At 43.6% G+C, this 27,130-nt stretch overlaps 1 protein-coding gene across 37 annotated transcripts in view; it reads left to right on the top strand.

Moving 5' to 3' along the window:
• PPFIA1 (PTPRF interacting protein alpha 1) overlaps positions 1 to 26,084 on the top strand; it is a 115,316-nt gene extending 89,232 nt beyond the window's left edge. For 9 of the 37 annotated variants that reach the window (XM_054440741.2, XM_063670718.1, XM_063670715.1 and 6 more), the window contains 11 exons: positions 1,874 to 1,955; positions 2,063 to 2,263; positions 5,160 to 5,222; positions 5,720 to 5,746; positions 13,618 to 13,796; positions 13,883 to 13,980; positions 16,326 to 16,501; positions 17,932 to 18,000; positions 19,716 to 19,881; positions 23,764 to 23,834; positions 24,680 to 24,756. In XM_054440741.2, the coding sequence (XP_054296716.1) occupies positions 1,874 to 1,955; positions 2,063 to 2,263; positions 5,160 to 5,222; positions 5,720 to 5,746; positions 13,618 to 13,796; positions 13,883 to 13,980; positions 16,326 to 16,501; positions 17,932 to 18,000; positions 19,716 to 19,881; positions 23,764 to 23,822 (1,120 nt within the window). In that variant the 3' untranslated portion in view covers positions 23,823 to 23,834; positions 24,680 to 24,756. Of the gene's footprint in view, positions 1 to 1,873; positions 1,956 to 2,062; positions 2,264 to 5,159; positions 5,223 to 5,719; positions 5,747 to 13,617; positions 13,797 to 13,882; positions 13,981 to 16,325; positions 16,502 to 17,931; positions 18,001 to 19,715; positions 20,086 to 23,763; positions 23,835 to 24,679 lie in introns of those variants that run through there. The other 28 variants (XM_054440746.2, XM_063670725.1, XM_063670722.1 and 25 more) reach the window with 9 other exon arrangements.
• The last annotated feature ends 1,046 nt before the right edge of the window (positions 26,085 to 27,130 follow it).

Below are 27,130 nucleotides of genomic sequence, written 5' to 3'. Positions count from 1 at the left end.
GCATCTCCATTCTGGAAAAGACTTTTTATAAAAGCTAGTGATCATTGCCAGGAAGAGGGTACTGGTGAGGTCTCGGACAGTGTACACCAGTCTCCAAGTAATAGAAGTAAACAATTATTTTTATTTATAGTGAGTATCTATTACATGTTAAAAAATGAAGTCTCTGGCAGAGTGCCAAGGCTGAGCGTAAGTTGGGAACCCTCCTGATTTGGCAGCAGTCAGATCCTCCCTGCTCCTTGGCCAGGCCACGGACGCTCAAGGCCTTAGCAATTAACCAGATTGTTAGTGTTCAGAGCTTTTTCTGGGATTGATGTGGCAGGAATTACCTGTACTACTTCCTAGACCCACCGGTGTGTGAAGGAAGCTTTACTGGCTGTCTTTGAGGGGCATTTGTCTCAAGGGAACGGAAGGCAGGGTTTCAGCCACCACCTGGTGATTGGCGCCATGCAGCGCGCCCTTCCTCCCAACCCCTTCATTTCACGTCTTGCGATGCCACTTCATACTCCTAAGAAGAGTCTGCTGCTATTGAAATGTATTGAAGAGCCAATATCAAATTTTTAGAAATAAGAGATTCTATGGTATATGTCTTATGAAATTATTATAGAAAACATGAACTAAAAGCAGCCTAGGGATGTTTGAATGACTTGGGGATATCTGTACTTGCAAACCAAATGTATGTGTCCTCTCCATTACCATGACACCTTCTCTCTGAGGCTTTTTATTTTTTAAAACAATTAGCCTCTTTGAAAGCCTTGTAGGTAAACACTTGAGAAATAAGATGAGATTCACCAAGCTTATAGTGTTATTTCTCAAATACCTATGTTAGACAACATTATGTTAACCTCTGATTCTGTAAGGAAACGGGGATTCTGTAGAGAGTCAGAGGGAGTCATTCAGTATTTTCTCACTCAGGCATTCTTTGTCGTATGCACAGAACTCGTGTGAAATGGATGGTGTTGATACTGTTAAAGCTGTAGAAGATGAAAGGAAAATGATGAGAATGTATAGTTGTCTCTCAGAGTCTATGGGGGATTGGTTCCAGGACCCCTCCTGAATACCAAAATCCATGGAAGCTTAAATCTCCTATATAAAATGGCATGGTATTTCCATATCACGTAGGCGTAATCTCCCGTAGACTTTAAATCATCTCTAGGTTCTTTACAATACCCAACGGAATGTAAGTGCTATGTAAATAGCTGTTGTACTGTATTGGTTTTTTTTGTTTTTTCCCACTGAGTATTTTTGATCTGCAGTTGGTTGAATGTGTGGATGTGGAAGCAGCAGATACAGAGGGCAGACTATATACTGCTAGACTTTTGCAAATGCTCAGAACACTTTGTTAACTTATTTTATATATGTGTATAATAGTGGTTCCTTGATTTTGTTTTTGCTGGTTTTAATTTTTATTTTTTTAGAGATAGGGTCTCACTCTGTTGCCTAGGCTGGAGTGCAGTGGCACAGTCATGGCTTACTGGAGTCTTGACCTCCTGGGCTCAGGCAGTCCTTCCACCTCAGCCTCCCAAGTAGCTGAGACTACAGGCATGCGTCACCATGCCCGGCTAATTTTTTTTTTTTTTTAATTTTTGTAGAGATGCATCTCATTATATTGCCCAGGCTGCTCTTGAACTACTGGCCTCAAGCAGTCTTCCTGCCTCAGTCTCCCGAGTAGCTGGGACTACAGAGGTGTGCCACTACACCTCGCAAATTTTTAAAATTTTTTGTAGAGTTGGGGTCTTGCTGTGTTGTCTAGGCTGGTGTTGAACTCCTGGGCTCAAGTGGTCCTCCTGCCTCGGCCTCCCAAAGAGCTGGGATTACAGGTGTGAGCTACCATGCCTGGCTGATTCTTTAATTTTCAATATCTTCTCCTTTATAGGCATGAATTGCTGGAGGAAGCCCGGAGACAAGGTTTACCTTTTGCCCAATGGGACGGGCCAACGGTTGTGGTCTGGCTAGAGGTACATCCTTCATTTAACATGCAGTTGCATGGGTTACAGTATGTGAACTTACTGTTCTACCTTGTAGACTGTACCTTACTGTGCTGCCTTCCGCTTTCCGCCTCCAGCTCTGGGTTGGGATGCCAGCCTGGTATGTGGCTGCCTGCCGAGCAAACGTGAAAAGCGGGGCCATCATGTCGGCCCTGTCCGACACAGAGATCCAGCGTGAGATTGGCATCAGCAACCCCCTGCACAGGCTGAAGCTGAGGCTGGCCATCCAGGAGATCATGTCGCTGACCAGCCCGTCCGCCCCACCCACATCTAGAACGGTACGTTCAGAGACAACCCCTGCATTCTTTGGAAACAGGGAATGCCTCTCTGAAGGTATCACTGCCCTGTTTACATTGCTTCTCCAGTTCCTTAACAGCATATCAAGTATAGTTCTAATTCAAAATTTTAGCATCACATACATTAGAACTTTTAATTTTGGGGAATTGGATGGTCAAAAGAAACTTTATTAAATGCTTTTATGAAAGATAGGCTAGAATGGCATCATACTATAAAAATATGAGCTTTTTTAAACATAGAAAAGCAATTACAAATTTAAATATGAAAATATGAAAAATATGAAATATGAAAATACCAAAAAAATTGGTAGAGATGGGCGTCTCGCTGTGTTGCCCAGGCTGGTCTTGCACTCCTGGGCTCAAGCAGTCCTCCCACCTCAGCCTTCCAGTGTGCTGGGATTACAGGCGTGAGCCACCACGCCCAGCTGAGTTTATCAAAATTGAATCAGTCTAAGGGCCTCTTGAAGGAAAAAGTTAATATTTTAAGGACATGTTTTATAATTAAATGTTTTGAATTTCATTTTTCAGTTTTCATGATTCAAACTGAGTAATTAACATTTGTACTATATATAAAGATATTTGCTAAGCCAATTATAGTGTATTTTTAAATGTTACTGGAATATAATATACATATAGAGAAATGCACATATGAGTGAACAGTTAAATGAATTTGTAAAGTCAGCATCCCCTGTGTGGTCCACACCTACATTGAAAAATGGGATCTGACCAGGGCTCTGAAGGCCTCCTGCTCCTTCTGAGGCACTGCCCCTTCCCTAGGGGTGAGCGCCTGGCTCCTGGCACCATAGACTGCTCTGTTTGTTTTGTTCTTCATGTGTATAAACAAGATCATGTAGTATTCACTCTCTTGTGTCTGGCTTCTTTCACTTAATGTTATGTCTGTGAATTCATCCGTATCATTCCATGTGTAAGTAGCATCCTGAGTAAAATTTTTGTGTCTAGTTCAGAGGACTGGCTCTTCCAGGCTTCTTAGAAGCACCCATTTATTTATTTATTTAAGTTTTTTATTTTTTAGAGGCAAGGTCTTACTCTGTCACCCAGGCTAGAGTGCAGTGGCTCAATCATAGCTCACTGCAGCCTCAACCTCTTGGGCTCAAGCGATCCTCCCACCTCAGCCTCCCAAGTAGTTGGGACTACAGGTGTGCACCACCACACCCAGCTAATTTCTAAAAACTTTTTAGAGATGGGGTCTTGCTATGTTGACCAGGCTGGTCTGGAACTCCTGGCCTCCAGTAGTCCTCCTGCCTCAGCGTCCCTGAGTGCTAAAATTACAGGTGTGAGCCACCATGCCCAGGCAGAAGCATCCATTGAAATATAGCTGACATACTAGTAAGAGATACTTGTTATCCCACTGTCAAAACTGATCCCTAAGGAATTTTTGTATTTTTTGTAGAGATGGGTCTCACTGTGTTGCCTAGGCTGGTCTGGAACTCCTGGGCTCAAGCGATCCTCCTGCCTCAGACTCCCAAGTAGCTGTGACTACAGGCATGCACAGCCATGCCTGGAAAAGGTCCCTAAAGAATTCTAATCCTCCCATCCCCATCATTCCAGTTCGCGGACATTTTTTAAAATAAAAACTAAAGGGGAAAATAAAGATGAGATCACTGGTTGCCTTGTAACCAGTGTTTTACTGTATTTGATTTATTTGGCCTGTAGGTGTTTTCCATTTGGGGAGCTAAAGACCCTGGGAGCTCAGGATTTCAAGCAGTTCACAAATCTGCAAATGTTCATCCAACATGAGCTGTGCTTATACAGTTTCTCTCCATGTGGGAAGTCCCTGAAAGTCCTTAAGAAGGGTTATCCTACTTGAAAAAGAAGAACTATGTTAATAAAAACAAGAATGGTTATTGGGAGATAAGGGCAGGCCAACTCCAGATTTATAAAGTTCAGACTTTTTACACTGGCTGGATTCCCAGTCTCTGCTTTTAGTCTCCTCAGGAGAAAACAAATTCTTGTTGCGATGAAGAGCCTCACACATTTCTCCAAGGAGCACCTCAGCGCTGGATTCAGGGCTCCCAGTTACCTTACAAAAAAAGTTTTGAGGGGTTTTATTTGTTTTATTTATTTTTTTCTTCTTAATGAACAAATTATGGTGATGAACAATAAGCTTTGTCCTCCCCTGTTGCTCCAAGAGCTCCTTTCCCACAGCCTGCCTCCGGAGCAGTGTCTGAGCTCTTCCCTGGTTGTTTCACATGAGAGTGGCCTTGCTGAAAATGAAGGTGCTGAGTGGTTTCTCTTGTGTTTATCCACTGTCTTCAGTAATGATGGAGAACACCTCACATAAGGCAGACTCTTCACACCATGTCAAAGTGCAAGGAAAAAATCTCCCTCAAGTAGACACACAGGCCACTGTCTGTCTCGTGCCTGGTTCTGATGGCTGCACAGAGCCATCGACACTGCTCAGCACATCCGTGACCCCCTCTGCCCTGTGGCCTGCCTTCAGCCTTTCAGGCCGTCATGGAGCATCTTCGAGAAAGCCCTCCAATAGCCAAAGCAAGAGTTTCATGCTGGGTTCTTTGTTGTTAATCTGCTTTAAATATATTGAATCAATAGTTACTTGAGAATTGCTCAAAGTTTCCAGAAGTACAGAACGTGTTTTCTTCTTTTGATATTTCACATACCTCGGGTAAGCATGGCATCTAAAGCTCTGGTCATCATGTGCTCTTCTCCTGGTGGTGTTGACCACACGGTGTTAACAGGGAATGGTTATTCTGTACGGGCATCTGAACTGAAAAGTGAGAAGAGCAAACTTTGCCTCCTCGGCCCCTTCTCTGTGCCTGTGGCTTATGCGTGTGCCCCTCTCCTCTTTGTCACTGCTTCCCTTGCCCTGGATGTGGTTGGTGCACTGGGGTCACCTTAGACCACAGGAAATGTCTGGTTAACACACGAAGAGATGGAAACGCTCGCAGCCACGCCGCAAACGGTTAGTCACGCCCCACAGCCTGCACTCCTCCCGGCGTGTTTTCCACTTAAGACCATCTGGGTTCTTTGTCTTTTTGTTGAAAACAAAATGTTTTCCATTCAGTCGTTCCAGATAAGTATTTCCTTTAGTTATTAGTTGAAATGTGTAAGTAGAATTTGTATTTTATTTTAGATTTTTTCCAGGAACCTCAAGTTGGTAGACTCTGTCTTTAGAATAGCTTTAATCTAGCTCTCCTTTTGGAGAGATCTCAGTTGAGCCTCTGTGTGACTGTGTGGCCCTTTGTCCTTCCATGAATGCGCTTGGCATGGAGAGAGCCTGCTCCTTGCATGAGAAGTTGAAATTGTTGGTTTTGCATGAGTTTTGCATGATGCTTTGATAGTCTGAACTTTTTCACTCAGTGAAGCTGCATCTTCCCTGCAGAGTTGCGTTGCCTGCATTACCGAGCTCACCAATACTAATAGTTATGTTCTTTTGCATTCCTAACCACGTAACCCCAGGAAGATGAGGAGGGAAGCTGGGCTCAGGTTGGAGTCTTTCTCTAATATATTCTTCACTACATGTACAGCAGCAAAAAGCAATTGGAGTATGAAAACTTGTGTAATCTACTTTTTTTGATGTTTATAGCATCTTAGTTTGTTCAGAGTACAGGATTGTTAATGATTTGAAAGCACTGGTCAAGCAAAGCATAGGATCAAAGAGTACGTCTCATGGACAATTTTGAACATTTCTCATATGGTGCCATGGCAGTTATTTTTAATTAATATAGATTGCTTTGTTTAACATATGATCTTGTATACAAAGTCTTGTGGCTTAGGCAGCTTCTGAGATTATGTATGTAATTTCCTGGTAGGGTAACGTTATTACAAGATATACTGATAGGGAAAATTGTGTTCTAATAAATTTCCAAACACAAAAATTGGCATAGTGACTTTTCCTCTGTGTCTTTGTTTGATTTTTTACTAAATACTATCCTAATACTATGTCCACTTAAAGATTTTCTTACTAATGGAATCCTAAGGAATTAAGCCTCTTCTCAAGTACTGTATATTTGAATTTTCAGCTTCTCAATTCTTTAACTCACCAAAAACTCTATCCCAGCTGTTTTGCATTCTGTATGTTCAGACAGCTTGCCGAAATGTCGTGCGATGCCACTGGCCTTCCGTGGTCAGGGTGTATGTCTCAGTGGCACATTGCAGCCATGAGGCATGGACAGGCAGTTCTAGAGGCTTTCCCGAACGGACTGTATCTGAGGGCTTCAGAATAATCATTATATATCTGAAAAGAATCAAAAGGATTTTAAATCATAATTTTCCTGATTATGAGGTGATGGTTGAAGCAGCTGTTTCCTTCTCTTGGTACTCCTAAAATCTAGCCCATTAGACTGTCCCCCCACCTTTTTTTATTTGTATTTTTTATTTGTATTTTTTAACAAAATAGAGTAGCTGTAATGTGATTCTGTGGGCTTTTTTCTGTCTTGATTTAAGCATTCTGTGCCTCTCCTCCAGATAAATAACCTCATTGTTTAACCTGTTAGATGTCCCTTTATAGGACCAATAATGACCATAAATGAATTATACAGGGTGCATTTCATAATTACTTAAATTTCAGTATATTTTCCACCAAGGAGCAGAACTTGGTTAGTACTTCAGTATGAAATTGCCTGAGTCAGGGACAGGAAGTGTAAATTAAATAAGCTTAACCTTGCTCTTTGCAGTGGAAATATAAACAAGACTGAGCTGTGGTGATGACTCCAGAACTAGCCGACCTGCAGTCTAGTGGAAGCTCATGTCACTTTTCCCTCCTTCCTCCTTCGTGTCTTCCAGCTGGTACTGCCGCCTGCTGCCAAGGGCGGTACACAGTGGCCAGCTCTTACACCAGGGAGAACTTTGAGCTGCCCCGACACTAGGGTAGGAAAACATCAAGGCATGGTCAAAACGATTTATACCTCATTTAACAAATAGTAAGAGTGCTGGCTGTGCGGAGCATCTGTGAGCGGGACACCCATGGTCCCCCCGTCGTGGAGCTCCCATTTTTTGGAGTTCATAAAACTGGGTTGTACTTGTGACTGTTTCAGTGATGGGAGTAAACACTGTGCAGTGGGTGTCTCTTCTAGTTCAGATGTTCTCTGGACTGAGATCACCTGGTATGTTTTTTTTCCAGAAGGCTGCTAAGGCAGCCCAGGAGAAGAGGTGGGTCTCCCTGGGATGGAGCCTGATCCTTCTGGGAGTTTATGTTATAGGCCACTTCAGGAATCTGAGCAGAGCATATAATGAGGAAACAGAAACAAGTAGGGTTCTGCTTCCATGCAGTTTTCTATTTAGACAATTCCTTTGTTTAATTTCCCCATTTAAGAATACATAATCAGCAAGCAAGAGAATACTACCAGATATCCATGCTACATGTAGCAGGCCTAGGCCAGGTGCGGTGGCTCACACCTGTAATCCCAGCACTTTGGGAGGCCGAGGCAGGTGGATCGCTTTCAGCCCAGGAGTTCAAGACTAGCCTGGGCAACGTGGGGAAACCCTGTCTCTACAAAAAATATGAAAATTAGCCAGGTATTGGTGGCTTGAGACTGTAGTCCCAGCTGTTTGGGAGGCTTAGGCTGGAAAATCGCTTGAGCCCGGAAAGTGGAGGTTACAGTGAGCCGAGATCATGCCACTGCACTCCAGCCTGGGTGACAGAGCGAGACCCTGTTTCTAAATAAATAAATATCAGGCCTGTAAGGGTAAGGTTTAGAAGAGTGAATCAAGCATGGTGATGCTGTTAGATAGCTGATAATTACCCAAAAATGTTTGGCATATTTCTCACTTTCTTTTTAGAGGAAGTAGTGAAGCATTTTTTTCTAGTAGAATTTAAACATTCTTTGTTAGAATTTGAGTTATTGTTTCTAGCTTGGACAAAATAACAAATGATACTGGAAGCTCTAGTTTCAAGACCAACATGGTGTTAGTTGAGAGTCACTACAAAGATACCATAATGTAACTATGACTGGTGACCATAACTTAGTCTTCCTCAGCTGCAGACTTCAGGTACCTCGGGTACCTTCCTTCGATATGTGTGTGTATATAATGTGTTAGTTCTTTTTCATTATACACATTTTGCATGCATTCTGTTAGATTTATCCCTGAGGATTTTGCAGGTTTTGATGCCACTGTAAATGGTACTTTTTAAATTTCAATTTTCAGTTCATTGCTAGTATTTAGAAATATAGTTCATTTTTATAAATTGGCTTTGTATCCTGCAACTTTGCTTAAACCCACTTATTCTGATAGCTATTTTGTAGATTCCTTTTCTACATTGATAATTTTGTTATCTTCAATTAAAGACAATTTTATTTCTTTTGCAATTTATGTGCTTTTTATTTCTCTTTGTTGACCTCTTACAGTGGCTGGGATTTCCAGTACAGTGTAGAATGAAAGTGGTGAGAGTGGACATCCTTCGTTTGTTCCTTGTCTTAGGAGAAACACAGTCAGGCTTTTTTTTTTTTTTTTTTTTTTTTTTTTTTTTTTTTTTTAAAGAGACAGGGTCTCACCATGTTGCCCAGGCTGTTCTCAAACTCCTGACCTCAAGTGACCCGCCCACCTCTGCCTCCCATAGTGCTGGGATTATAGGCATGAGCCACCATGCCCAGCTGAACAGTCTTTTACATTAAGTATGATGTTCACTGTAGGGTTTTTGTAGATGCCTTTTATCCAATTGAGGCACTTTTCTTACATTTCCGGAATGCTTGGAGTTCCATAAATGATGAGAAATCTTGTCAAATGCCTTTCCTGCATCTTTTGAGATGATGTGGTTTTTTTCAGTCTCTTCATATGGTGAGTTTCATTGATTTTTCTTTCCAAATGTTGAATCAACTTATGTTTCTAGAATAATAAGCCATACTTGTCATGATATCTTATTGTTTTAATATGTTGTTGACTTGGCAATATTTTGTTACATATTTTTGGATTTGCCTGAGGGCTATTGATCTATAGTTTTGTTACATCTTTGGTTTTGCTCTCAGGATGATGCTTACCTCATAGAATGAGATAAGGTGTTTCGAACTTTTTTGGAACACTTCGTGTAGAATTGTGGTTATTTATTTATTTATTTATGTTGATAAATGTTTGGTAGAATTCACCAGTGAAGCTATCTTGGGTAGAGATTTTCTTTTTTGTATGTTAGAAGATTTATGATTACAACTTCAGGTTCTAATAGAGATATGTGTTACCTGTTTCTGAGAAGCTTTGGTAGTTTATCTTTTAAGAAATTTGTCCATTTCATCTAAGTTGCTTAAAATTGTTCACAGTATTCCCTTATTCTTTCAATGTCTATTGAATCTGTATTGATGTCCCCTCTTTGTTGTCATTTTGTTTTTGTTTTTGAGACAAGGTCTCGCTGTGTTTCCCAGGCTGGTCTCAGACACCTGGACTCAAGCCATCCTCCTGCTTCAGCCTCCTGAGTAGCTGAAGTTACCGACATGTGCCACCATGCCTGGCTGCCTTCTTTTTTTTTTTCTTTTTCTGAGATGGGGTCTCGCTCTGTTGCCCAGGCTGGAGTGCAGTGGCCCAATCTCAGCTCACTGCACCTCTGCCTCCCGGTTCAAGCAATTTTCATGCCTCAGCCTCCCAAGTAGCTGGGATTACAGGCGTGTGCCACCATGCCTGGCTAATTTTTGTATTTTTAGTAGAGAAGAGGTTTCACCATGTTGGCCAGGCTGGTCCCCTCTTTCATTCTTGATAGTGGTGATTTATATCTTCTGTTTTGTCGTATCCAGTCCGGCTAGGGTTTGTTAATTTGATTGATATTTATGAAGTACTAGATTTTCATTTCACTGGTTTATTTGCTGTTGTTATTTTTCTGTTTTCCGTTTCATTGATTTCTGCTTTTTTACCTTGTTCCTTCTGCTTGCGGTGGATTTCATTTGTTCTTCTAGTTTAAGTTTTAATTTTTTTTAATTTGGAGACAGAGTCTCACTTTATCTCCCAGGCTGGAGTGCAGTGGCATAATCTCGGCTCACTGCAACCTCCATCTCTTGGGTTCAAGCCATTCTCCTGCCTCAGCCTCCCGAGTAGCTGGAACTGCAGGCACGCGCCACCATGCCCAGCTGATTTTTGTATTTTTAGTAGAGATGGGATTTCACTATGTTGGCGAGGCTGGTGTCGAACTCCTGACCAAAGGTGATCCGCCTGCCTTGGCCTCCCAGAGTGCTAGGATTACAGGTGTGAGCCACCGTACCAGGCTAGTTTAAGTTTTTAAAAGCAGACTCTTGGATCACTGATTTTCGAGGTCTTTCTGCATTGATAATCCTTTGTCATGATTTTTGCTCTCAGGGTATTGTTTTAACTGTTTCCCACAATTTTTGAAGTTTTTTTTAATTTTCTTTAAATTAAAAATATTTTCTGGTGGGGCGCAGTGGCTCACGCCTGTAATCCTAGCAGTTTGGGAGGCCGAAGTGGGTAGTGGATCACTTGAGGTCAGGAGTTTTTGAGACCAGTCTGCCCAACATGGTGAAACCCCGTCTCTACTAAAAATACAAAAATTAGTCGGGTGTGGTGGCTTGTGCTTGTAATCCCAGATACTCGGGAGGCTGAGGCCCGAGAATGACTTGAACCCTGGAGGCGAGGTTGCAGTGATCCGAGGTTGTGCCACTGCACTCCAGCCTGGGCGACACAGGGAGCAATTTCCCCTTGTAATTTCTTGATGTGAATTATTTAGAAGTATGCTAGTTTTTAAATATTTAGTAGGGGGTTCTAGATAGCTTTTTATGATTTCTAATTTCTGTTGAAGTCAAGAGAATGTACCTTGATTTCAGTCTCTTTAAGTATGTTGAGATTTGTCTGTCTTCGAGAATATACTATACAGACATTAAAAGAATATATATTCTGTTGTTGGGTAGAGTGGTCTATATTCTGTTGTTGGGTGGCGTGTTCTATATTCTGTTGTTGGGTGGATTGTTCTATATTCTGTTGTTGGGTGGCGTGTTCTATCTTCTGTTGTTGGGTGGCGTGTTCTGTATTCTGTTGGGTGGATTGTTGTATATTCTGTTGTTGGGTGGATTGTTGTATATTCTGTTGTTGGGTGGTGTGTTCTATACTCTGTTGCTGGTGGCGTGTTCTGTATTCTGTTGTTGAGTGACGTGTTCTATATTCTGTTGTTGGGTGGATTGTTCTATATTCCGTTGTTGGTGTAGTGTTCTATATTGTGTTGTTGGGTGGATGTTCTATATTCTGTTGTTGGACGGCGTGTTCTATCTTCCGTTATTGGGTGGATTGTTCTATATTCTGTTGTTGGGTGGCGTGTTCTGTATTTTGTTGTTGGGTGGCGTGTTCTATCTTCTGTTGTTGGGTGGCGTGTTCTATCTTCTGTTGTTGGGTGGCGTGTTCTGTATTCTGTTGTTGGGCGGAGTGTTCTATCTTTCGTTGGGTGGCGTGTTCTATCTTCTGTTGCTGTGTGGCGTGTTCTATATTCTGTTGTTGGGTGGATTGTTCTATAGTCTGTTGTGGGGTGGCGTGTTCTATATTCTGTTGTTGGGTGGATTGTTCTATATTCTGTTGTGGGGTGGCGTGTTCTATATTCTGTTGTTGGGTGGCGTGTTCTGTCTTCTGTTGTTGGGTGGCATCTTCTATCTTCTGTTGTTGGGTGGTGTGTTCTGTATTCTGTTGTTGGGTGGCGTGTTGTATATTCCATTATTGGGTGGATTGTTCTATCTTCTGTTGTTGGGTGGAGTGTTCTATCTTCTGTTGTTGGGTGGAGTGTTCTTTCTTCTGTTGTTGGGTGGAGTATTCTACTGTTGTTGGGTGGCGTGTTGTATATTCTGTTGTTGGGTGGCGTGTTGTATATTCTGTTGTTGGTGTAGTGTTCTATATTCTGTTGTTGGGTAGCGTGTTCTATATTCTCTTGTTGGGTGGCGCATTCTATATTCTGTTGTTGGGTGGATTGTTGTATATTCTGTTGGGTGGAGTGTTCTATCTTCCGTTGTTAGGTGAAGCATTCTATATTCTGTTGTTGGGTGGATTGTTGTATATTCTGTTGGGTGGAGTGTTCTATCTTCCGTTGTTAGGTGAAGCGTTCTATATTCTGTTGTTGAGTGGAGCGTTCTATCCTCTGTTGTTGGGTGGAGCGCTCTATCCTCTGTTGTTTGGTGGAGCATTCCATCTTCTGTTGTTGGGTGGTGTGTTCTATATTCTGTTGTTGGGTGGATTGTTGTATCTTCTGTTGTTGGATGGCGTGTTCTATCTTCTGTTGTTGGGTGGATGGATTGTTCTGTATTCTGTTGGGTGGCGTGTTCTATCTTCTGTTGTTGGGTGGATGGATTGTTCTGTATTCTGTTGGGTGGCGTGTTCTGTCTTCTGTTGTTGGGTGGAGTGTCCTATCTTCTGTTGGGTGGCGCGTTCTATATTCTGTTGTTGGGTGGCGTGTTCTATATTCTGTTGTTGGGTGGCCTGTTCTGTATTATGTTGTTGGGTGGCGTGTTCTGTATTCTGTTGTTGGGTGGCGTGTTCTGTATTCTGTTGTTGGGTGGCGTGTTTTGTATTATGTTGTTGGGTGGCGTGTTCTGTATTCTGTTGTTGGGTGGCGTGTTCTGTATTCTGTTGTTGGGTGGCGTGTTTTGTATTCTGTTGTTGGGTGGCGTGTTCTATATTCTCTTGGGTGGTGTGCTCTGTATTCTGTCGTTGGGTGGCGTGTTCTATCTTCTGTTGTTGGGTGGCGTGTTCTATATTCCGTTGTTGGGTGGAGTGTTCTATATTCTGTTGTTGGGTGGTGTGTTCTATGAAGGGTCAGGTCAAGTTGGTTAAGGGTTGTTAGTTTAGGTTTTCTATATTCTTAATTTTTTTCTTTTTTTGCTTCTTTCATCAGTTGCTATGAGAAAGAAGTGTTGAATTTTTTCAACTATAATTGTGAATTTGTCTGTTTCCCCATTTAGTCCTGTTGGTTGTTGCTTTATCTCTTCTCTAAAACTATATTTTAACTGACTTTTACTGATTTTGAAATGGATTTTTTCTTTAGGAAAACAAAGTGTTAAAATGTAAACCAACCAGAGATAATTTTAGTGAGCAGTGTTGAATTGAGCCTTCAAACTTGTTCATGAGTCGTGATCAATCTTTGTCACATTATTATATTAAAAACTATTTCAAAGAGGAAATTTGTAGCCAGTTACAGTTTTTTTGTAGTTTGATTTAAAAGTTAAATTTATCACAACGAATCATATATTTTTAATGTTACGATTCCTGTTGTATAAAAATTTTACTAACAAATTTAAAAGGTGAGAAGAGATCAAATTATTTTGCAATTATAAAATTATCATTAGTTTAGCCTTTGAGAATATAGGTAATAGATTAAAAATTCAATTTAAAAATGATTTAAACTACTTTTGAGACTTCCTCCATAACTGACCTTTTCCATTTATGAAAAGCAGACACTCGCCTATGGGGACATGAACCACGAGTGGATCGGCAACGAGTGGCTCCCCAGCCTGGGCCTACCCCAGTACCGCAGCTACTTCATGGAGTGCCTTGTAGACGCTAGGATGCTGGACCACTTGACCAAGAAAGACCTTCGAGGGCAGCTGAAAATGGTTGACAGTTTTCACAGGTAACTTAATGGAGATAGTTCTTACTAATTGGCTAAGATTTTTCACTGTTACCGTCTCTAAATTATCTCTCTTTTCTTCCAAACAGAAACAGTTTCCAGTGTGGAATTATGTGCCTGAGAAGGTTAAATTATGACCGGAAAGAACTGGAAAGAAAAAGAGAAGAAAGTCAGAGTGAAATAAAAGGTTAGTACATGACATTTAATTGATGCAGTTCACTCCTACTTGCTGGTGTGTTTGCAGCCTCAGTGACTTCCTATTTTTCAAAAAATCAAGAAAGGCTAAATTTAAGTGGAGAAAACTAACTAGTCTAGTGTCATTGCAGAGGAGGGCTGGATGAAGTTGAGTACTTTTGAGATCCTCTTCCACAGCCAGAGAACTGTTCCCTGTGTTCTCACACATCAGTCTGGAGGATAAATGTCTCCGGCTAGTCATTTCCTATGAGTTGAGAGTTTTCCTTTGGTCATGCCCTGTGTACTCCTTCACTCCGAAATGCTGTTCAACACTGTTAGATAACAGAGCAAAGCTCACTTGATGATTCAAGTGTGAGAAATATGACTGGGGGCTTATCCAAGGGGTTCAGGAGAACAGGAGAGCGCCGTGCAGTTCTGCTCCCAGAGGGGAAGGAGAGGCAGCGTCCGCATTTCAGCTCGTCCTTGAAGAAGGAGGAGGAGCTGCTTAGGGTAAGGAAAAGGCATTTCAGTTGGAAAACACAGGCCAGGGAGGCGTTAGAGGACGTGGGACATTCATCCAGAAGACGTGGTGTTGGTTCTCTTCTCTGTTGGGGAGTCCCTCACTCCATACTCAAATTTATTTGTTTGTTTGTTTGTTTATTTAATTTATTTTGAGACAGGGTCTTGCTCTGTAGCCCAGGCTAGGCTGGAGTGGAGTGGTGTGATCACAGCTCACTGTAGCCTTGAACTCCTGGGCTCAAGTGCTCTTCCTGCCTTAGCCTCCCTAGTAGCTGCTGGGACTACAGGTGTGCTCCACCATGCCTGGAATTTTTTTGTTTGTTTGTTTGTTTTGTTTTTGTAGAGACAGGGTCTCGCTGTGTTGCCTAGGCTGATCTCGAACTTTTGGGCTCAGGCGATCCTCCCACCTTGGCCTTCCAAAGTGTTGGGATTACAGGTGTGAGCCACTACGCCCAGTCAGAATTTGCTTTTAAAGTTAGACAGTAAACATTAAGCTCAGAGTAATGACTCCCAGAATTCCTGGAATGCAAGGAAGTCACCAATAACAATAATGGTAAGAAGAGGCCAGCCTTACTAACACTGAGTAGGTGCCAGGTGGTGTTCTAAGCACTCAGGGGTTGCTTGCTTTCATCTTTACCTTAGCCCTGTCAGTCTAAGTGCTGTTTTCATCCCCACTTTATACTAAGAAAGAAACTAAGGATAAAAATATGGTTGGGAGATGGCCCAGTTGAAGGGAAGTTTACTTGTGATTGAGTTAATGTGAATCAGGAGAAAAGTCGTAAGTCGACATTTATACAGTGTGTGTATATGTATGGACTTTTATCCAGAAAGGACATTGGAAATGAAATATGCCCATCTGTTTTGTTTTCTGTATCTATTTTACATCTTTTTCCAATAGACAAAAACTGTCTTTGGAAGTGATTGGTGATCATCTGCATATATTTTTAGAGTGGCTATTTTTAGATCTAATAGAGCAAATTAAATAATTTGTTAATTTGCATAAGATATTGTAGCCAGGCATGGTAGCTCATGCCTGTAATCTCAACACTTTGGGAAGCCAAGGCAGGAGTATTATCTGAGCCCATGAGTTCAAGACCAGCCTGGGCAACATAGTGAGACCCTGTTAGTACAAAAAAATTAGTTGAGCTTCGTGACACACGCCTGTAGTTCCAGCTCCTCAGGAGGCTGAGGTGGGAAAAATGACTTGAGCCCAGGAGGTTGAGGCTGCAGTGAGCTATGATGGTACCAGGCTGTATCCAGCCTGGGTGACAGAGCAGGACATTGTCAAGAAAAAGAGAGAGAGGAAAAAAAAGATTTTCTGCAAAGTCTCTAATATGCTGGATGATATTTTTAAGTTTCTCTCATTTTAAAATGAGACAAAGACTTCGAGATTAGAAATGAGAGGTTTCTGTTGAATTGAGCCAAGTGTTCGTATTATTATGAAGCCAGCTCCATCCGTGATGAAGTATTTCAGAAGACTCTCCAGTCGTGTGTGAAGCATGTTTATACATGTTAGGTATTCAAGTTCTTGCAGTCCTCTGGCTTCTGATCCCTGGATCCTCATCATCTTCTTTTCTCTAGAGATAATAACTTCATTCCTCTTGTGCTCACTGGAAGGATGAGTTCTAATGGGAGAGTCTTCCTGAGAGTGGAGCAGGGCCAGGACAGCATTGTCTCAGTGCAGCAAATGGTTGTCTATTTAGCAGTGTCTCCCAGCACTTCTCTCAGGAGCCGAAGGATTAGGAACCATGGTAGGAGTCTTTCTCCTGCATTACAGGGTACCTGTGATAAAGATGGCTTTCTGAAGCCACTTTTATAATTGTCTTTATTCTTTTGCAGACGTGCTTGTTTGGAGCAATGATCGAGTGATTCGCTGGATCCTGTCAATTGGCCTTAAAGAATATGCAAACAATCTTATAGAGAGTGGCGTTCATGGAGCACTTCTGGCCTTAGACGAAACCTTCGACTTCAGTGCACTGGCACTGCTGTTACAGATCCCAACGCAGAACACACAGGTGACGCCAAACCTGTCTGTGTCTGCACTCACTGTTCAGTTGGCGCCCTGATTATAGACAGCTAGTTATTCGAATAGAAAGAAAACTTTAAAAAAAAAAAAAAAAAAAAACTTCAGACAACTAGTTTTTTTTTTTTTGGTCTATTGTCTTTCTCTTTTCTGTTGGAAGCATGAGAGTCCTGCAATAAACCAGATAAGGAGGATCTTTCATTCCAGCCCATGTGCCTGATCAGAAGAGTGACATATATTTAGTTCTTACATGGAAAGAGAAGTGTTTTTAGGTGTGCCACATGAAGATTTTATTAATTTTGTTTTTATGAGTAATTGCCTTATGCAATTCTTTTTGACTCATGGGCTCATTTGAAAAACAGGGAACTTTTATTCCTCTACAGACATTGAATATGCCAGGCAAGGTGGCTCATGCCCACAATCCCAACACTTTGGGAGGCCCAGGTAGGCAGATTGCTTGAGTCCAGGAGTTCGAGACCAGCCTGGCCATCATGGTGAAGCTCTGTCTCTACAAAAAAATACAAAAAATTAGCCGGGTGTGGTGCACATGCCTAGTAGTCCCAGCTACTTGGGAGGCCAAGGCAGGGAGATCACTTGGCCCAGGAAGTGGAGGTTGTGATGAGCTCTGATTGCGCCACTGCACTCCAGCCTGAGTGACAGAGTGAGACCCCCATCCCAAAGAAAAAGGCAAAAAAAAAAAAAAAAGAACATTGAGTATCTTTTGCCAATACCCCTGACCAACCCACACAGCACACCCTTGTTAATATGACTCCAAAGATCATGGATGCCTTTCTGCAAAAGCCCATCCATAGACTCCACATTAGATGCCCTGATTTAAAATATTATTATGGTTCAATGTAGTCATAGCAGTGAGGGAGTTGTTTTTTTGTTTGTTTTGAGATGGAGTTTTGCTCTTGTTGCCCAGGCTGGAGTGCAATGGTGCAATCTTGGCTCACTGCACCCTCTGTCTCCCAGGTTCAAGTGATTTTCCTGCCTCAGCCTCCCAAGTAGCTGAGATTACCGGCACATGCCACCGTGCCGAGCTTATTTTTGTATTTTTAGTAGAATGGGATTTCATCATGTTGGCCAAGCTGGTCTCAAACTCCTGATCTCAAGTGATCTGTCCGTCTCGGCCTCCCAAAGTACTGGGATTACAGGCATGAGCCACCACACCCAGGCCCTAATTTTTGTATTTTTAGTAGAGATGGGGTTTTACCATGTTGCCCAGGCTGGTCTTGAACTCCTGACCTCAGGTGGTCTGCCTGCCTCGGCGTCCCAAAGTGTTGGAATTACAGGTGTGAGCCACCAGACCCAGCCAGCAGTGAGGGAGTTTAAGTCTTGGTTTAAAAAACAATTATAATGCTAACACCCTTCAAATTAGATTTGATGAAAGTTTTATTTGTTATTCTTTGGTTATTTCAGGCTCGTGCTGTTTTGGAAAGAGAATTTAACAACCTTTTGGTCATGGGGACTGATAGAAGGTTTGATGAAGTAAGTTTTTGGCCTAATGTTCTTTAAATGTCTGAAATGTGTGTAAATGTTTAAGTGTGTGTGAAATGTAAGCTGTTATTATTATACTTGGGACATCATGTAGCTAGGCAGTCTCTCTGGATGTTAGAAATTAGGCTTTGCTCTTATAAATTTATTAACAAATGAGCCTTTAAAAACTAATACCTGGGCCGGGCGTGGTAGCTCGCACCTGTAATCCCAGCACTTTGGGAGGCCGAGGCGGGTGGATCACGAGGTCAGGAGATCGAGACCACCCTGGCTAACATGGTGAAACCCCATCTCTACTAAAAATACAAAAAATTAGCCGGGCGTGGTGGCGGGTGCCTGTAGTCCCAGCTACTCGGGAGGCTGAGGCAGGAGAATGGTGTGAACCCGGGAGGCGGAGCTTGCAGTGAGCAGACCACACGCCACTGCACTCCAGCCAGGGTGACAGAGCAAGACTCCGTTTCAAAAAACAAAACAAAACTAATACCTGGGCCGGGCGCGGTGGCTCATGCGTGTAATCCCAGCACTTTGGGAGGCCGAGGCAGGGGGATCACCAGAGGTCAGGAGTTTAAGACCAGCCTGGCCAACATGGTGAAACCCCATCTCTACTAAAAAACACAAAAATTAGCCGGGCGTTGTGGTAGGTGCCTATAATCGCAGCTACTTGGGAGGCTGAGGCTGGAGAATCGCTTAAACCTGGGAGGTGGAGGTTGCAGTGAGCTGAGATCGCACCACTGCACTCCAGCCTGGGTGACAGAGAGAAACTCCATCTCAAAAAGAAACCCCCCTCCCCACAAAAAAAAACCCACAAAAATAATACCTTCAAGAAGGTAGTTTTGTTTTTATTTTTGCTATTTAATTTTTGACATCCCTCAAAAATGGTTTTCACATCATAAAACATTGGTTGCAGCTTAGGAACAGAGTCTTTAAGTTGGGTTTTGGGGACCACTAGGTATCCTACCCCAGTCCAGAGTGTACCCCCATACTCCTGTGCATGGGTGGGGTGGCGTGTTTCAGAAGTATATTAAAAACATAAAATGTTAATTTCCCCTTAAAAACCATGACTCATTTGTTCCACACGATTAGGAGTCTCTTAATTGGACCTTAAGAAAAGTTGATTTTGACAGAGAGAATAGAAGACCACCTCTAAAGATGAAGCACTTGTTGCTATATCCGGCAGAAGATAGAATTGTTTCTAGCTTAAAAATTGTTTGTAGAGCTGCGTGTGGTAGGGGCACACCTGTAGTTCCAGCTACTAAGGAGGCTGCTTGAGCCCAGGAGTTTGAGGTTACTGTGAGCTATAGTCACACCACTGCATTCCAGCCTGGGCAACAGATCTAGACTCTGTCTGTAAAAAAATGAATAAAAATGAAAAATAAACTATTTTTAAGATAAATAAAAATGTATTACATAGCAAGAAAGTGATTCCTGCAAGGTAAGAAGCAGAACACGATGCTGGGGAGAAGGAGCACATCCTCATGGCCCAGCACCGACCTCACTTTGCCAGCTGAGGCCCAGCCGGACCGTCACCATGCCCCGTTTCATGCTGAAGTTCCAGTTTGGGCAATATATTGTGTGGTCATCAAGAAGGGACTAATACATGTGAACAAGAATACATTCTTGAGTTCAGCAGTCATTTTAAAGGATTTAACTTTACATCTCTGACCTTTATTTTTTAAATGAATCTTGTTTTTTGTTCTTTAATTTACCAGGATGATGATAAAAGCTTTAGGAGAGCACCTTCATGGAGAAAAAAGTTTAGACCAAAGGACATTCGTGGCTTAGCTGCTGGGTCAGCAGAGACTCTCCCTGCAAACTTCCGGGTGACTTCTTCTATGTCTTCTCCTTCTATGCAGCCAAAGAAGATGCAGATGGACGGTGCGTGATGGGCCGCGCTAACCTGTCACTTGTGGGGAGCATGAGCAGCTTTCTGTCTGGAACGTTAATAATGATCTAAAACGGCCTATTTAATATGTTACAAGGCACTTGAGTATGGTTGCATGCCCAAATATCAATGTTTTAAATTAACTCTAACATTTGTTTATAAAAGTTTAACCATAATAATAGAATTTTTAAAACATTTTTGTCTGGTTGAATCTTAGCATATTTTTCCAACTAATAAAGCTCAGTATTCGTCTGTGTTCTGAGAGAGAGGGACTGAGGCATACTTGTAAATATGTGTCTGTGACAGGCCGTGCTAGAAAGCTCTTTCAGGAAATAGTAGTGTAGTTGTAGCTTCCAAACCACATAATTTACTGCTCTCCACACCAGAGAAAATAACAGTACATTTTTAAGAACACACAGTTTCCAGCTTGTGTGAGCTCTGCCTGTCCTTTCTGCCGTCCCTGCTGCTGCTGTTCTGTGCAGTCCCATGTCTACCCATTAGAGGGCAGGGAAGGGAGGAAGGTGAACCTCCAAGAAGCCTCCAGTGGAGTGAGGCGGCCATTGACTATACCAGCCAGAGAGACAGCATCACTGCCATGATTTCAGGTGCAGTTTGGGATTTTCCCTTTGACAGCCACTTTGATTTGAGGGTAACAGTTGACCATGGCTTCCTTACAGGTCTCTCAGCTCTGACCTTGTACTCATCTAATGAAAGGCAGTGCACAGGTTGAAGAGCCAGGCTGCCTAGGTTGACTCCAGCTCTGCCACTAGGAGGTGCATGACCCTGAACAAGTCATTTAACTACCCTGGCCTCGGTCTCCCCATCTGTAAAATGGTCGTCACGGCAGTGTCTTCCTCATAGAGTAGTTGTGATGATTAAATGCCTCATTCATAAAGCTGGTGAAGTTCTCAGCTCGTGTCAGTGGGGGCTGTTTGGCAGCCCCTGTGCTACACACGGGTGTCACTCATGCTCAGTTCTGAGGCCAGTGAGCAGACTGGAGGAAAGGAAGTGGCATTAAAAACTGTGCTAATCCTTGAGGCCAGGAGTTTGAGACCAGCCTGACCAACATGGCGAAACCCCATCTCTACAAAAAAAATACAAAAATTAGCCAGGTGTGGTGGCACATGCTTGTAATCCCAGCTACTTGGGAGGCTGAGGCACGAGAATCATTTGGACCTGGGAGGCAGAGGGTGCAGTGAGCCGAGATTGTGCCGCTGCACTCCAGCCTTGATGACAGACTGAGACTCTGTCTCAAAAAAAAAAAAAAAAAAAAAATTTTTTAAGTGCTAATTAGGGGCCAGGCATGGTGGCTTATGCCAGTAATCCTAGCACTTTGGTAGGCTGAGAGGCAGGAGAATCACTTGAGCTCAAGTTTGAAACTAGCCTGGGCAACACAGTGAGACCCCATCTCTACAAAAAAAAATAATAATAATTGAAAACTGTGCTAATGGGATTTTTACAAATTTTTTTGTCATCAGCCCCTCCCATATGTAGGTTCATAAATTTTGTTCTCTATCACCTGTATAAAAATCAAAAGAAAAGTACATTTATATAAAACCTTAGTTAAGCTGGACGCTTTGGGTGAGAATAGCTTACTTTGTGGCATTTTTAGTAAAAAGCTGTATTATTTATTTATTGTTTGCCAGAATTTGATAATATACTCGAGGGGGAAAACCCAGTGTATCTTTTAACTAGAAACTTTTTACAAATTAGCATTTTTCTTGCAAGAGTCATGCAGATAATTCTTAGAAAGCATAACTGTGACTTGGCCTTCAGCTCAAGCTCTGTCACCTGAAGAGTCCACATGAGTGCTTTCTTGTTTTCCTTGTGGCTTCAATTTCAGTTTTCCTTCTGATAAATCACATCTCCCTTGTTAAATGTTAACAGGAATATTAAGAATGAGAGTTTGGATGGATGAAAAGTAAACCTAGGCCAGGCGCGGTGGCTCAAGCCTGTAATCCCAGCACTTTGGGAGGCCGAGGTGGGTGGATCACCTGAAGTCAGGAGTTCGAGACCAGCCTGGCCAACATGGTGAAACCCTGTCTCTAGTAAAAATACAAAAAAATCGGCCGGGCGCGGTGGCTCACGCCTGTAATCCCAGCACTTTGGGAGGCCAAGGTGGGAGGATCATGAGGTCAGGAGGTCAAGACCATCCTGGCTAACACGGTGAAACTCCATCTCTACTAAAAATACAAAAAAAAAAAAAAAAATTAGCCGGGCACAGTAGCGGGCACCTGTAGTACCAGCTACTCGGGAGGCTGGGGCAGGAGAATGGCGTGAACCTGGGAGGCGGAGCTTGTGGTGAGCCGAGATCACGCCACTGCACTCCAGCCTGGGTGACAGAGCAAGACTCTGTCTCAAAAGAAAAAATTTGCCAGGCATGGTGATACATGCCAATAATCCCAGCTACTTGGGAGGCTGAGGCAGGAGAATGGCTTGAACCTGGGAGGTGGAGGTTGCAATGAGCCAAAATCATGCCACTGTACTCCAGCCTGGGCGACAAGAGCAAAACTCTGTCTCAAAAAAAAAAAAAAAAAAAAAAGTAAACCTAGAAGGTATAGGGAATTTATTATAAAGAAGACTTTTTACCCTTACATAAATAACTCAGGCACAAGCCTGCTAAAGGGATTATTATTGAGACAGGGTGTCACTCTGTTGCCCAGGTTGGAGTGCAGTGGCTCAGTCTCGGCTTACTGCAACCTCAGCCTCCCAAGTAGCTGGGACCACAGCTGCACACCACCATGCCTCGCTAATTTTTTGAATTTTTTGTAGAGATGGGGTCTCACCATGTTGCCCAGGCTGGTCTTAAACTCTTGGGCTCAAGCGATCCTCCTGCCTTGACCTCCCAAATTGCTGGAATTACAGACGCGAGCCACTGTGCCCAGCAAAATTGATTATTTTAATGGCTTTTTAATTAAGGGAATGTGGGGCAAACTCCATCAGGTCTCCCAGGCTGTTAGAGTCAGAGGGTTTGTGAAGATCATCTGTCCTCACCAACAGTCCCAACTGTCTTAACGTCTTTGCTGGAACCATGCAGGATGTTGATAAGCGTTCCTGGTATACCTGTGGGAAAACAAAAAACATAACCGGGAGCAGCCAGTACCTGCTTCCGATTTGTACAAACTTAAAATCCCGGTTGTTAATGGAAATCGGGCTTACTTATGGCCACACAGTGTGTTTCTTGAACAAGAACCAAAATCTGTGGTCTCTATGATTAATATTTCTGGTAGGAACTGAGACTGGGCTTCAGTTTTTAGATCAGCCTTCACCCCACTCCCTGGCCAACGCCCCACCCCTGCAGCCAGATCTCTGCACCTGCTCTGCTCCTCCCCAGGAGAAAAGGGCACCGGCTTCCCAGACACCCAGCTAGTGCTGGGCAGCAAGGTTCTCTCCCTCCTCTTAGGCTGGCCTTGTACCTGACGTCATTGGCCTCTGTGCTCAGTGGGGCTGGGCAGCATCAGCAGTGCCGCTTGGTGTTTCCTTCACGCCAGTTAGAGATGGAGCACTTAGGGCAGGGAGAAAGCCCCATTGGTCTATGAATGCAGAGTTTAGTAAGAGACAAAGGGATCACTCTAAGTAGGGGTCATTTATGCAGATGTACATTTTGAAATTGTTACTGTACCATTTGGTGCCTGGTATTTCGGAGCAGTGTTCCAGAGTCTCCCGGGGCTCCTTGGGAGCTGGGGAAAGCCACCACTGGGGGACACTTGGACGTCTCTCTGGCTCCATCCCGCCCACTCAGGCAGCTCCCCTCAGGTCCCTCCGTAGGCGCTGCTGTAGGTGTGAAGATGTGTGTCTACTTGTGCCCTCATGTGATGTTCTAAGACTAACTGCACGCTGTGTTTGCACGCTTCCTCTCGTGGCTGTTGAAACAGGCAATGTATCAGGAACACAGAGGTTGGATTCTGCTACAGTCAGGACTTACTCCTGCTAAAGTCTCCTGTTGGTGAGTAGAGAGCACCACAACCCCTAGAGATGGCTCAGAGGCACAGCAGGAGTCATCGGAGCTGCAGTGCCAGACTAGGGGTGTGGACCATGAAAGCCAGTGCAGTTTTTGGGGAATTTAAAATATATAGAGACACAAGCTCTCCGTACCCATTAAGATAATTTTGTTGTTACAATTGATCATAAAGAGGTTAGTGTGTCCTCTTTTTTTAAGGAAAAAAATGTATTTTCACCTTTTCCTTAAACCTGAAAATACTGACTCATTTTCATTGTCTGTGGATGTCATGGGGGTGGAGTGGGGAGGAGAGCAGCGCATGGCAGAGAGCTTCAGGGGAGAGTCTCTCCTCCTGACGTCGTTATGCACATTGCTGTGATTCCTAAGCTTGCTTTGTTTTAAATACACATTCTTGAATGAAACAAGCCCAAAGTTTTGTGGTTAATTACATATTATATTAAGTGTGACACTAATAGCCTTTCAGTTTGGAGAGACTGGTTCTTAAAACTGTGGACTCTGGCTGGTGAGTGGCCCGCCCTCTCCTTGCTGTTCTAAGCAATTTTAAGGTCTCCGTTGGAATATTTGACTGGTTTGTTCATCTTTTATTTGTAATTGGTAACTTGTAGACGTAAGCCAAAATGAAGTCAGCCAAGGAGCTGTCTCATTGATGTGCATAGCCCTCGATGTTCTAGCCAGTGATTTTCAGAGCAGCTATGGCACAGAAAGTGAGGGGTCCTGGAGGGGAGGGGTCAGTGTCAGGGGGACGTTTGGGCCCCAGCGTCAGAAAGTTCCCGTTCGTCAGTATGGCCCGGCCTGTACTGAGTGGTTTTTTGTTTGTGTTTATTTTCCAGTTTACCCACACTACTTCTACAGATGATTACGCAGCATTTGAATCCAACAAAGACTACATTTTAGAATCCAATGGAATCTTTAATCTTGTTAATACTTGTTATATGGACCCTAAGATATTTTATTACAGAGTTTTTAATTAGTGAAAAATTCATGAATACCATAGAGAAAATATTTTAGAATTTAATGTTTCTTATATTTATGTAAACTTATGACTCTTCATTTATATAGTTACTTACTTTTTCATGTATATCCAGGCTATAAATATCCTTTCAAATCATGTTCTTATACCTAATTTTAGTCTTTCAAATGAATGTACTGTAATGCTTGTATGTATAAATCCTATGAACAAATAGAGGGCTTTTGTAAATTATGCATTTATTGTAATTATCATTAATTTTTTAATGATAAACCATGACAAAGGATTTTACTACGTTTATAAAATTATGACAGAAGCAATGTGCATTATCCTTTACAGACGCAGCCTAGCTCTACAGCAATCATTCTGAAATAAGCATACCTAGTTTCAAGCAATTGTTGTATTTTAATGACTGACCTTAACTATACTTTTTCTAGCAAGAAATTCTTTATTCTGCAGCATGAACAGATTTAAAACAGCTGGTGTTAAATATCAGCTCCTAATAAAATGTGGACTGAAAAGACTATCACAACACTATGAGAAGCCCCTAGCACTGGTTAACGCTTTCCTAGCTTAGTCTCTGGATTTGGGGAGCTTGTCTTCAGTGGTTGACTGAGACCGTGAGCTGGGAGCAGTTCTCTCAGCTGGAGAGACTCGGGATGGGGTAACCTGGGGACCAGCCTAGCCCCTGCACCCTCTTCCCTGCCTCTGCTCCTTGGGAGCGGGTGGAAAGACACCCATGTGGCTCCCCATAGGGCCAGCCACTGAGCACCACGCTCTCATCCTGCAGTCGGCGCACACGGCGGATGAAGGCAGGAGACCCAGAAAGCAGTGCAGTGCAGCTCTAATAAAGGCCTTATTTTTCTTATTTTTCATCTTTTTACATTTGTTTGTAAACATGTTTAAAGAACGAACCTAGTGGGACATTTTTAGACTTTGATGCTCTAGCCATTTTGGACTGTGTAAGTTGCAAATGTGGCTTCTACTTTTTAAATGGCATATTAAAAAGCCAGCAAAGTGTGTCAGACCATGGCGTGGTATTTATTGTGCAGCAGATACAGAGGTAGAGGCAGCCTGTCTTTTCACAGTTGGTTTCTGCTTTTAATTTACTTGTACAATTCATTGTTACTGTTCTGTTTTTCTATTAATCTTTTGTGAACTTCCTGATTATGTAACAAAGTATGTACAGTCTACTTTTGAACTATTTTTATCACAGTATTATTTATTGCTTTCTTTCAATAAAGTACTGAAGCATTTTCCACTGCCAATGAAGAATACTGAGAATAAGCTCTGTTTTGGAAGGCAGTGTCACCATATGGAAATTGTATTACAGAAGTCAGCTGACAGAATAAAGCGGCCAGGAGATGAAGTGGAGGTTCAGGGCGTCATCCTGCCCGCTGCTCTGGAGGTCCCGAGCCTGCATCACCGCAGGAGACAGGTGCCTGGTGTTAAATGCACATGTGGGGGCTCACATAGTCCGTGGGTAGGGCCCAAAGGCAGAGCCTAGGCCGTGGACCGCGCGCATGCACCTGTGTCCCTTAACGCCGTTTCCCAGCTCCGCTTCCTTCCTCAGTGCTGGCTTCACACTCCCACCTGCCTTCCCTGCCCACTCACACCTGCCCTCCCTGCCCGCTCACACCTGCCCTCCCTGCCCGCTCACACCTGCCCTCCCTGCCCGCTCACACCTGCCCTCCCTGCCCGCTCCCAGCTGCCCTCCCTGCCCGCTCCCAGCTGCCCTCCCTGCCCGCTCACACCTGCCCTCCCTGCCCGCTCACACCTGCCCTCCCTGCCCGCTCACACCTGCCCTCCCTGCCCGCTCACACCTGCCCTCCCTGCCCGCTCACACCTGCCCTCCCTGCCCGCTCCCAGCTGCCCTCCCTGCCCGCTCACACCTGCCCTCCCTGCCCGCTCACACCTGCCCTCCCTGCCCGCTCACACCTGCCCTCCCTGCCCGCTCCCAGCTGCCCTCCCTGCCCGCTCCCAGCTGCCCTCCCTGCCCGCTCACACCTGCCCTCCCTGCCTGCTCACGAGGTGGCTCCCAGGCCCGCACCCTTCCACACTGATGGCCTCTGGAAATCAGGAAGCCCGGTTCCCTAATAGCTCACATCCAGTCCTGAGTTGTGAAGCAGCCCAATGTGGCAGAGGGGAGGCGACACACTGACAGGCTGGGGGAGTCAAGCAGGGCCCACCCATGGAAGTGGGTGAGCTCAGGCTGAAGGGCTGGAAGCTGATGCCCAAGAGGAAAGCCAAACACCAGCAAGTGTCCCTTCCCCTCCTCCCACCTCAGTGTTGCCACTGAGCCCGGGATTCGCAG

This window comes from Pongo pygmaeus, chromosome 9 (assembly GCF_028885625.2).
Source record: "Pongo pygmaeus isolate AG05252 chromosome 9, NHGRI_mPonPyg2-v2.0_pri, whole genome shotgun sequence".
Taxonomy (NCBI): Eukaryota; Metazoa; Chordata; class Mammalia; order Primates; family Hominidae; genus Pongo; species Pongo pygmaeus.
Note: the sequence above shows the minus strand (reverse complement) of the source record. Positions and strands in the feature narration are given on the sequence as shown.